This window comes from Nomascus leucogenys, chromosome 5, assembly GCF_006542625.1.
Source record: "Nomascus leucogenys isolate Asia chromosome 5, Asia_NLE_v1, whole genome shotgun sequence".
NCBI classification, from domain to species: domain Eukaryota; kingdom Metazoa; phylum Chordata; class Mammalia; order Primates; family Hylobatidae; genus Nomascus; species Nomascus leucogenys.
In genome coordinates this window covers 72,900,388-72,913,162 of record NC_044385.1, presented here as the reverse complement: position 1 = coordinate 72,913,162, position 12,775 = coordinate 72,900,388, and the positions used below count along the sequence as shown (strand labels likewise).

General features: G+C 38.8%; 1 protein-coding gene across 4 annotated transcripts in view; it reads right to left on the bottom strand.

Moving 5' to 3' along the window:
- LRCH1 (leucine rich repeats and calponin homology domain containing 1) overlaps positions 1-12,775 on the bottom strand; it is a 201,558-nt gene that overhangs the window by 43,474 nt on the left and 145,309 nt on the right. For all 4 annotated transcript variants that reach the window (XM_030813371.1, XM_030813373.1, XM_030813370.1 and 1 more), the window contains exons 10-13: positions 10,975-11,042; positions 9,169-9,255; positions 4,955-5,044; positions 4,813-4,849 (exon numbers count right to left, since the gene is read on the bottom strand). In XM_030813371.1, coding sequence (XP_030669231.1) covers positions 4,813-4,849; positions 4,955-5,044; positions 9,169-9,255; positions 10,975-11,042 — 282 coding nt within the window. The remainder of the gene's footprint in view (positions 1-4,812; positions 4,850-4,954; positions 5,045-9,168; positions 9,256-10,974; positions 11,043-12,775) is intronic.

Below are 12,775 nucleotides of genomic sequence, written 5' to 3'. Positions count from 1 at the left end.
AGGGCAACTTCATAGCCTTCATCTTCCAGTCCTTTACACAAAAACAAGGCTGAATCTAGCACAGGCACTCAACAAATACTGGCGAATTAATATAGGGCTATGCTGAAAGATGTTACTTTCTGCTTGAATGAGACAGAAGAAAGAATATAAAAATAACCAAATCATAAGGATCATATTTTAGCTCTGCATAATCCTTATCACTGGCCCCGTGAATTCACTACTCTCTTTTCTTTTCCTTGTGACTTGCTTTTTCCATCAGAGCCAGCTATTCCCCCCTCTTTAAAATCATAGAGATGTGTCTGCCAAGGACAGATAATTGCCCTACAGAAGGAAAACAAGGAGTGAGAATTCTTTATACCAAATACTCCTCCTTCAACCAAAAAAGAAAAAAAAAAACCTTATGTTAAAATAACACAAAACATTGTAAGTTGGAGATAGAATAAAAGTATCTTTTTTTTTCTTGAGATTTTCTGTCTTCTAGGGACTCCCAAAATCATGGACACAGGTATATAGGCATTTTTAAAACTCTATGAGAGTGAAAGTTCAAAGACATTTTAAGTAGCATGCAAAAATAAAGGTGCTAAGGAAGGTTGGACCTGGTACATTCTGTGAGTACAGAGGAGTAATACAATCTGCCCAATTAGAGCAGAAAATTCACTCTGGAGGCAAATGTGCAGTAGCTGGTGGGGAGGCCCTCACAGCACTGAGCACAGGGCCTGTACAAAGCTGCAGCTCAACACCTACAGGCTTAATGGCCTTGGCTGACGGAACAAACAGACTCATCATTAGAGGGAAAGCTGGGCTGGCCCAACTGACTGAATGACTGATATATGACTTGGAAGTCAAGTTTCCTACTTTAGGAGGATATTAGGCTTTTCCACATAATATAATGGTAGCAAGCATGGTTAAACTTCAGGAAAAACCCATGAAGCTTTATGAGCATGTGGAAAAGCGTCAGATGATTTTCAATTTAGACAAACACAAGGAAATGAATTTAGAGGAACATAATATACACTTTACCTAAATGATGGAGTGTTTGCAGCTATCAGTTAAGTCCCAGAGATTTGTACATCAAATAAGCAGTACACTGAAATTTTGCTTACCAACGCCTAATCTTTATCATCTAATTTCCTATCTCTTTTCCTTTCTTCTTCCCTCCCTTCCAGGAATCCTCACTAACTACTCACTGTGTACCAGGTACTGAGTCGGGTCCCACTTCGAGTGAGAATGCAAAGTGTTTGTGCTATGCAACGAGAAAGACAAACAACAGGAGAAATAGAGAGGAGATCAATAAGTAGAAATCCATTTTGAAAATCTAGAACTGACTGCAAAGATATAGTTCACCTCTGCTGATGGGAAAATGGGAGGAAGCTCTACATAAAACAGTCTTGGGCTGATATTAAGGAAATGTGACATTTAAACATTCCTTCCCAAACCACCAAAATGTTTAATAACAGTAGCAATTTCTAATAACCATTGGAATTGGGTAGTTAGTAAATCAGCACACGTATTGCTATTAGATTAAAAGACGGGATGAGGCTAGGTGCAGTGGCTCACGCCTGAAATCCCAGCACTTGGGGAGGCTGAGGCGAGCGGGTCACCTGAGCTCAGAAGTTTGAGACCAGCCTGGCCAACATGGCGAAACCTGTCTCTACTAAAATTACAAAAATTAGCCGGGCATGGTGGCGGGCACCTGTAATCTCAGCTACTCAGGAAGCTAAGGCAGGAGAATTGCTTGAACCCGGGAGGTGGAGGTTGCAGTGAGCTGAGATTGTGCACTTCAACCTGGGTGACAAGAGCAAGACTCTGTCTCAAAAAAAAAAAAAAAAAAAAAAGATGGGATGAAAACTAGACCTAGACAAAACTATGAACTGGGCTCAGTCTATATTTAGTATATACTCATCCCTTATTCCTTCTATACCCATTCACATTACTGGAAGCATTGCTCATGCACACGTAAGTATCATGGCTGCTCTTCTTCTGCCAAGATCTGCTCTGAAGAAAAGGTTTGATGCAATCAGGCACCACTAAGGTTTGTAAGCGTGACAAGACTTAGTGCTGCCACTAGTCTACAGCATGAAGAGGCAATATACTGCAGTGGGAAAGCAGGGCCAAGCCTTTTACATGTAAGTGACCTGGCCAGTCACTTGACCTTGAGCTTCAAATCCTGCATCATCACTCAGGCATAACTCCCACTTTTCACTTATACCTTAACTAGAATGTAAACTCATAAGTCTAGGACCTCTGTGTCTTTAATGCTACTTTCTCACTGTCCAGAGTGGTGCTTGACACATGGGAGGCAATCAACGAATATTTGTTGAAGAAATGAAATAACGATAACTCATGTAATATACAAAGCACATGGTCTGGCATGTAACAATACTTCCTTTTTTAAAAAAATTCAGGAATATATACATCTTAGAAGACAAAATTATTGGAATGACCATCCAATCATGTATTAAAAATGGAGGGGATATATCTTTATTCCAGAAGTTTCATGTCTTTCTTGTGCTCCTGAAATCATGCACACAGGTGGCCATCTATTTTACTGGAGTCAAAAGTGGGTCTGCAGCTGGATGCTAAGATGGTCTTGAACTATCTCGTCACAGGCTGCTTGTTAGTTGCAACGGAAAAATAAAACAGCAATTACATGGTGGAGAAATGGAGTTATATCTTGATTGGGTGATCAAATTAACATCACCAAAGAGGGAAAGATGGACATAGTGTGGCCCCAAATGTGATGCTCTGAGATGGTCACAACACAACATCACCTGTGCAGTATTCGAAATCAGAATGCAGAAGTTCAAACTGATAAGGAAACATCAGACAGACACAAAATGAGGAACATTATATTAAAAAGGAGGAGGTCTGTGTTCCTCAAAATTTCAAGGTCATAAAAATCAAAGAAAGGTCATGGAAATGTTCCAGATAAAAGAAGGTTATAGATACCTGACAATAAAATGCAGTATCTGCAACTAAACTGGATCTTACACTGAAAGGAAAAAAATGCTCTGAAGAGCATGATTAGATTAACTGACAAATTTGGAGGATGGATGATAGATTAGATGAAAATATGTTATCACCAGGAACTTATGAAGATGATAACTGAAATTGATTGTGTAAGATAAAAATCCATATTCTTAGAAAACACACACTAAAATGATTAGGGATAAAGGACTATGATGTGTGAAACTTACTTTCAGCAAAAGAATTGTCTGTGTTTCAGAAAAAGAACTGTGTGTATGGAGACAGAAAGAGAATACATATAACAAATGTGATAAAATGTTACTAGTAAATCTGATTTTACAAGATTGGCATTTTTGCAAGCTTTTGTAGAACACTGCAAATTTTTTTACAATCTTTTATAAGTTTAAAATTATTTTCATGTTTAAAATTATTATTACAGGTGTGAGCCACCTGTAATCCCAGCACTTTGAGAGGTTGAGGAGGAAGTATCACTTGAAGCCAGCAGTTTGAGACTAACCTGGGCAACAAAGCGAGATCTCATCTCTCGAAAAATAAAATTAAATTAAAAAAAGTGATTTCTAAATAAGAAGCTAAAAAAGAGGTTAAGTCTGCACAGAACCAAAATCAATTTCAAAGGAAGAGCTTGATGAAATGGGTCCACGGGACACTGCAAATAAAAGACTTTCAATGTCTCACTATTGGGTAATTCAATGATGCCTCCACCCAGGGAAGAGGTGGCATAGTAATTCTGTTTAAAGGCCACACCAATAACAATAATAGAGAAGTAAGCTAATAGCTAACATTTAGGTACCCTATATTATGTGACATTTTCTGAGTCAAAATTCCTAACTCGATCTTTACAATAGGTATTATGATGATCCCAGTTACAGTAATGAATGTTTGGAGAGGTTAATTAAGTTCCCCACAGTTAGCCAGTCTTTGAGATGGGACTGATAGCTAATATAATTCCAAGTCACTGCGCTTAACAATGAAACCACACTCTCTAGCAACATGGCTTTTCCTTTTATATTAATACTTCCCTTTTCCTTATTTCTTTAACATAGAGACAAAGTTAAGAGTGTGAAACCACTTTACTACAGTACATGTGCAAACACCTCAGTGGGGCATAAAGTGTTTGTACGCAATCTTGGTCCCTAAATTAGCCATCCTAAATCCATTCAGGAAATGGGTTGTAGCCTGTGTTTCATTCCCATATCATCAGCTCAGACTTCTCTCTGTAATCCTGGGGTAACATTCCGGCTTTAGGACATTCTAAGCTCATCTCTAGTTTTATGTCAAAACTGCTTTCTTTACAGCCATCCAAATTTCACTCCATGTAACTCTACTGAACCCATCCTTACCCTGTCTTCAAATATCCCCACCAGTTTCTCTTCATGATATTCTCTTAATCCTCTTCAACATTCCCAAATCATTTGTTCTTGTCTTTCAGATGTTTTCTAGCTAATTTCCATCTGCCATCTGGCCAATTCCCAGACCTTTTCTTGGCTCTAAAATCTACATTGAATGGTCTTCCTCCAGGTTCTGACACACAGGCAGATTCCCTATGTATTTTAGTTGCCATCACTTGACTCAGCAAGATGATCTGAGGTAAAAAATCTACAGAATCTAATAGAAATAGCCAACTTTCATCCTTAACAGAGGGTTAGGTATAGTAGAAAAGCAGAACTAAAGAGGCAAACGTATAAACAAGTTGAAAAATGTGTCCTGAACAAATCTGAATATTGGCCTCAATAAAGATGTTTCACTCCCTGACAAATCTTTACAGAATGTGGTGGCCAGTATTCCATGGCAATGGAGTTCTGGTGACTCCACCAGCAGCCTTACCTCACACACCGGAGATGTCTCCAGCTGTATTTGACCACTGTGAGAACAAGAAAAAAAAAGATATAAAGTGAAATTTAAAGAATAGAAACGTCAATGTATTATGAAAAGAGAAAACATAATCTGTTATAAAAGGTAAGCATACTTCAGTGCAGAATCTTGTAATTCTAAGGCTTCTGCTGATCCCATAGGATATAGGTTTAAAACACTTCTCTCTGTAATATCTGTGCTTAATCTAAAGAGTAGGAAAAAAAGATATTAGTAAATTTATTAAACTTTTATTTTTAATAAATTCTATTGGTCTTATTTAAATTTTTAATTTACTAAAAAGTTATGTTTATCTTTAGGATTGAGGAAAAGTTTATGACAGAAATTTCAAAGTGCATAGTATCTTCCCACCATATGCCAAAATATAATATTCCACCTGCTATTGGTAATACAATCCAACTTGTTTCTAATAGAATAGTAATTTCTAATAAAATCAAAATTTTCATAGGTAATATAGTATATACTAAATTTTATTTTAGAACTTTATGAATTTACAGAAGCAAGTCAAGTTGCTGAGAGTATTACATTATAGTATATGTACCAATAGCATTTGGTTTTAATAGGGAGATACACACTGTATCTCTCACTTAAAAAATCATAAGCAATTTGATATGCATTTTTACTTCTGAAATAGTCTCACATAGTTTCTAAATTTCTGCCATTTTAAGAGATGAAGATTTTTTCTTCTTAAAGACCTATAAAGCCAGGAATTTCTGTAAGTTATATAAAATTTACAAAGTCATCTTAAACAGGGATGCGTTTATATTATAGAGGCCTATGAAAATGCTGTCAAACTAACAATCAGAAGGCCTTAAGAAATCAAGATAAAGACAGAACAGCAATAGCCAACTAAATTTTCTGATGCATAAAAGGTAAACTTTTAAAATTTAATCCCACAATCAATGGCTTAACTAAAAAAGAAAAAGTTCCTGGATCTACGAAATGTGAGATAAAAGAAAAAACACAATGTGTATGTAAACTTTTTTATTACTAATATTCAGCCCCAAAGCAGTTAGAAATAAATGACATCTTCAAGTGTCCTCTTTATATCCGAAACAAAATCAGGGCTTTTCATGACGATTACACTGGCTCACAGAACTATTATAATATTAGATGTCATATTATAATAATTATTTCAGGATAAATAACAATGATCTAAAGCAGCCAAAGTAGTGGATTATTTTAGAAAGAAAATGAAAGAATCCATATAAAATTTTACAACATAACATTTTAAAATAGTGCTCCATAAAGATGCGAATCAAGTGTCACTTGGAAGGTTAGTTGGGAATGTTTTCTTCCACTATCTTAATATTATTTCCTTCTATTTTAATGTATTTCCTTCTTAAAATCCACCTTAATATATTTCCTTCCAGTTTTTCTAAATTTCCTGCACAATTGGTACCTAATTCTATCTATATAATTGGGATCAAACATTGTGTGTTTTTACATACTTTAAAAAAGTTATATACTTTTTTAAAAGTATAAAAGCATTCTATGATATCACTAGAAACTTTAAAAAACATTATATTGGCCACACCACATTCTGTCTTATCAAAGAGTATAATATACTTAAAGTATCCCCAAATTGTTAGATAATTTCTTTTTCCAAATATTTGCTACTAAAAATACCTATCCCTCATTCTCTACCCCAAATTCCCCAAATTGTTCATGTCTTCTTGTCTCTTAGGATAAGTTCTTAGATTTCACTCCAAAGTTTTACATGTTTCTAGACTTGGTTACATACTAAGTTACTTCTAGAATGGTTCTGCCAATTTACTTCTCCACCAGCAGTTTATGTATTATTTCAAATCCTCATAACCCTAAAAGGTAGGTACTTGTCACCCCCTCTTATAGGTGAAGAAATGGGATGCAGAAGTCATACAACTTAGCCAAGTTAACTGATGCTGCAGCTATATTTAAAAAGTTTCCAGCTAATTCAAAGTCTGTTCTTTCTACAAGCCACCCTACTTCCTGACTTGTTATAATGAATACATGCACACGGGTGCACATGCCTACATGTACTAACATACATGCATGAACAACCATACACATGCATGCATACATGTAAACACACATACAGGCTCTCCTGTCCTTTTTCCTGCCCTTTCACTAACTGCCCTGGCTCAGGATGTAGAATTCGGCTCTTTGAACATACCTTGATTAGGTGCCTATGCCATGAGCCAAATGTAAGGGAGAACATGAATAATCATGTTTAAACACCATCATTGCCTTCCTCTAAATATAAAATAAAATCTCAGCTCCTTAACAACATCCAAAGCCATCGCCTGCATCATTCTACACTGTCTCTGGTAATTCTCAGTCCTGGCTGCACATCAGAAGCACTGGCTGACTCTAGTCCCCAAAGGAAGTGCCTGGTATCTGTTCTGAAAAAGTTCCACAAGTGATACTGAAGCACAATAGGATGGAGAGCCTCTGTTCTGCCTGAGATTTTCCCAACCTGGCTCCATTCATTCTGACCTTCATGCCTTTACCTAAGCTTTTCATTCAATCCAGAATCTCTCTTTTTCTTGAAATTGGCAGTCATTAAAGGTCCAGGCCATTATCCTGTCTTTCAGGAAGACCAGTCCCCCCATCTCCCCTTTTCCTGGGGTTGGGCACTTGCTCAAGTCTATCCTTTTTACCTCCACTTGAAGCACTTGAATCAATTACAGTTATTTATTTATTTGTTTGTTTTATTATTATTTTTTTGAGACACAGTTTCACTCTGTCACCCAGGCTGGAGTGTGGTGGCACGATCCCGGCTCACTGCAACCTCTGCCTCCTGGGCTCAAGCGATTCTCCTGCCTCAGCCTCCTGAGTAGCTGGGATTATAGGTGCGCGCCACTATGCACAGCTAATTTTTGTATTATTAGTAGAGACAGGGTTTCACCATGTTGGCCAGACTGGTCTCGAACTCCTGGCCTCAAGTGATCTGCCTGCCTTGGCCTTCCAAAGTGCTGGCATCACAGGTGTGAGCCACCGTGCCTGGCCCAATTACACTTATAAATAACTTCTCAAGGCAATCTCTATCTATTCTAGTTTAAATTCTCAGAAAGCAAGAGCTGTGTCTTGTCCATCTTTACATCCCCCAAGGTACACACTGCAGATCTTCCCATACTCCAAGCACTCAATTAATGTCTGCAGAATTGAAATGCTTTTCAAAGCAATTGCAAAAGATTTCCAGCTGTACTAAACTGATCCACCACTATTCTTTCAGGGCCAGACATCATAGGTGGTATATTCTCATCAGCATTCTGGGATATACTAACTACGCTTTTCATAAATTTGCAGAACCCAGCTAGCATTGCTGCATGTGATTCCCGTGTTCATCATATTGTAAGACCACATCAGCCGGGCACGGTGGCTCACGCTTGTAATCCCAGCACTTTGGGAGGCTGAGGCGGGCGGATCACGAGGTCAGGAGATCGAGACCACGGTGAAACCCCGTCTCTACTAAAAATACAAAAAATTAGCCGGGCGTGGTGGCGGGCGCCTGTAGTCCCATCTACTCGGAGAGGCTGAGGCAGGAGAATGGCGTGAACCTGGGAGGCAGAGCTTGCAGTGAGCCGAGATTGCGCCACTGCACTCCAGCCTGGGCGACAGAGCAAGACTCTGTCTCAAAAAAAAAAAAAAAAACAAGACCACATCAGTTTACCAAGTCCTCTAGTTCTCTAGAGATCATGTAGTTATTACCTGATACATGATACCTGCTATTGTTTAGCTGAAAAATATTTTGTCCATGGGAATTCCATTACCATTAGTTAAGAAATCAAAACATATTATCCACATATCCACTGCATGTAGTGCCTATTACTGATCAAGGCAAATTCAGATTTTAAAATTATCTTGTATCCCAAATCTTTACAAATATATTCTTCAGTTAACATATATTTGGCACTACCCCATATAAATATAGTACTACTTGATATACCAATTCTTTCCTTTTTGGAAAACATTTTCTTTATATTTTTTATAAATCAGGGGTTTAAACTTTAAGCAATATAAAACATGCACTTTTACCATATTTTTGTTTTCTAAGAATTATACCAAAAACTCCCATATGAATTTCATGAGGAGTGAATGAACTCAATAAAGGGTGGTGAAAGGGAAAATTGATCTCCCTCCCTCCAGAAGTTTGACTCTTTTACCTTTGCATCTTGGGAAAACAGGCAATAAACATGACTTTTCTTTGTTAGTAGCTGAACTGGGCCAAAATCGTCTGTGTAGGTATTTTAGGAATTTAGACAATGTACTCCATACATTACTATGCATTATTTACACATGAAACCTGGACCAAGGAGACATACATACCCATTGGGATCTTGCAGCAAATCTACTGCTTCTCTCAGCTGCTCGATCATTGCTATATCCATGTCCTGATCTTTGGATGAATTTATTCTGTAACATGAAACCAAGCATAAGAATGAAAACGATCAATACAACATGAATATCATCTAATTTCTTAAAAAGCAAACTTACAAAAATCCATCTAACATACGAAAATGATTTCCACAGATTCAGTGTTATGGTGAAAATGTGTTTGTACTTTGTGGGGTGGGATGCCAGAGCATGGTGGGCAGAGCCCAAGTAGGGGAAGCCCAGCTCTGCTGTAAAGCAGCTCACATAAGATTTTCATGCCTGTGCACCCCTAACTGCCCCTGTGCACAGTCCAGCAAATGGCCTAGACGAGAGGCTCTCACCATTGTGCTTTACTGAGTTCTAGGGGGTTGCATGGAGGGGATCAGCTGGCTGAGTCTGTACTACTTCTGGGCCCTTCAACTCCTGTTCAACCAGTTTTATTACTTTCATGCATATAGGGTTTCAGTGTGGGACAGTGGGTCTCAGTTCAAACTCTAGACGTGGCAAAATCATCTGTGGAGCTTAAAAAACATGCCAGGCCCTATACGTCCAAGCGGGTCTGACTAGGGGTTCAGCATTTTATAAAGCTCAGATAATCCTTGTTTATAGCCAGGGTTGAAAGTACTAGGTATGAGATTGAGAATGGAGTTTCCAAAACTTTATATAGTTTAAAAACAACTGCCTCTTTCCCTATGATTCTCTGATTGTATAATCAAGCTAGGCCTCCGTGGCTCTCAGCAGCATATCCAGTGAGTAGCTGGTAATACAGACAGTGACCAGAGAGGAACTTTCTAATGTTTTTAAAGGGCAAGAGAGATTTGATCATGGCAAGCCCTTCCCACTACAGAATGTAAGCCAATGACTTTCTGTAAGGGTAAAAGTTTTAACAATGGGATAAATCCTCTCTAAGAAGAAAAACCCTACAAGGTATGATGGAGAGTCCACACCTGCCTTGCAGATTATAGAAATAAAAATCCTGGGAACAAAAACTATACTCTATGCCACAGAATCCAAACTCAATTCCCCTGGACATGGTTCATTGTCTGATGGGATCACAAACCCCCTCCCCTGTAAATCTTGCTAAATAAATATTTATACACAGTAGAGTAGAAGGATTATCTGTCTGGTACAAGATTCCTTGGGTTCAAATGCTGGCCCTCTGTGACCTTGTGGCAAGATAATCAATCTCTCTGTGCCTCAGCTTTGTCATCTGTGAAATGGGGACCAAGAACAGAACTTATTTGTTAGGAGTGTTGTAAAGATGAAATGAGTTATGGCCTGTGAAGTATTTAGGACAATGCCTGGCACATGATGTTGAATAAATGGTAGCTCTGGCAGTTAGAAGTCTTGGGACCAGAAGCCTATGGTGTTCTCAGATCTTGAAGGGGATGACTTGGGGTAAAGAAGGAGATCAGCACTACAGATCACTTCAGGTCCACCTGTTGGCTTCTTCAGGCAATTGTATGGATGGTAGAACCTCCAATCTAGAAATTCTAGCTAATTCTCTGAATCACATTACTACCCACAACCTCAAAACAAATAAGACTCAAGGCCAAGGAAGAGGTTTGTACTGCCCAATACCATGACAAAAGGCATCAGACAGAGAAAAACTGGCAACTTCTTATCAATATTGTCTGTAAGAATATCAGCTTGCCCACAGAAAAGTAGGTGAAAATTCTATCACAACAGAATGGCCAGACTGCTTGCAAAGTGGATTTTAGAGTGATGATGGCTTGTAACCGAGGCCTCGGCACTTACATGCCCTCAGTTTGCCAGTGCACATCCTCTTCTATCCGTAACAGCTCTTCACAGTCTTCTGCCCTTGCCTGTGGACAAAACACACAGGGTTCCTGAAAACCACTGGCTACTCAGTAGTCAGGAGCCAAAACCTGCCCAGCCCATGTTTATAACAGCGTTATTCACAATAGCCAAAAGCTGGAAACAATCCGAACAGCCATCTATGGAGGGATGGATAAACAAATCTGCTATGTACATGCACTAGAATATTACTCAGCCTTAGAAAGAGGGAAATTCTCATGCATGCCATACACACAGATAAACCTGGAGGACATTATGCTACGTGCAACAAGCCAGTCACAAAAAGACAAATACTGTACTGATTACACTTATATGAGGTGTCTACAGTAATCAAATTCATCCAGACAGAAAATAGAATGCTTGCTGCCAGGGGCTGCCGGGAGGGAACGAGGGAGTTGTTATTTAAAGGGTACACAGGGTCAGTTTTGCAAGATGAGAAGAGTTCTGGAGATAGGCTGCACAACGTGAATGTAGTTAAAACACTCTGAACTACATGTACGTTTAAAAAATGGCTAAGGTGTACATTTTGTAAGTATTTTCCCATAATTAAACATTTTTAAATTTAAAAAATGTGGCCCAAGACCACAGCATCTGTTAACTTATCATCAGAAATTTAAAGCTTTACTGGATTTCCTATTGCCCTTTTAGCACCTCCTTGTATTGAGAGATCCCTCTCCTGTGCTTGTGAGTCACCTGTGAAGATGCATCCTAGTGTTTGTGAGAGCAGGGATGTGTGTGTGAGTGTGCACGCATATGCGTGTAGTGGGGAAAAGAGAAAGTATAAAATTCTTAACAACAGAAAAGTGCTTCCGATTGCATCTAATAGTTTTTATGTATACAACATCCGGAATTCACTCAAATAGTCTCCCTGCACCGTCACCCCACCTTTTCCCAAAGCGGCAATGTAGTGACACTGGCTATTTAGAAAGGCATGTACCACCATGAGCCTTCCACAGGCCTCCTTGCACGTTCATCTCTGACACAGAGAAATGCTGCTTTAACCCAGCTGATGGCTAGAATGAAAGCCAACCTGAACAGGGCCACATTTCCCTAGCTAGGAGAGAACACCGGCCAAAAGGACCATTTTTGGTGTCAAGGTTCTGGCATATCATTAACTAACTGGGGACCAGCCAGTCCTCTAGATGTGTTGTTAGGACAAGACTTTTCCCGAGGACATGGCTAGCTGCCCAATGCTGGACTCTGGCTGGGAACACACTTGGACTTTTCCTATAGTGATTATACTTTTCATGTACAATACAGTCAATGTATAAAAGACTGTGCCACTCTCCACACTCCAAATGACAGAAAAATTCGTGGGTAAAAACATACTACCAGAAATGACCAAGACAACGTGTTCTTACTTCGTTTTGTTGGGTTTCAACCATAGAGCAATGGGTATTTCTTTTTAATTTTTTGTTTCAAAACTAAAAGTAGCCAATAGTATAAAATGTCTCTTTTTCTCAATAGGCAAAACAGGCGTACTGGGTTGCTTTTGCTAAGTTAAATGGTTTTACAGTTGATCCTCATTATCTGTGGATTCTGCATTTGTGAATTTGCCTATTCACTAACATGTATTTTTAGTCCCAAAACCAGTATTTGTGGTGCTCTGGAGGTCATCTGCAGAGTGGTAAAAAATCTGAGTCCCAGGAGTCCCAGGATGTGTATGTTCCCAGATGAGGTGGAATAAGGTGACATTCTGCTTTCTTCTTTCAGCTCTCTTATTGTAAATAAGTGTCCTTTT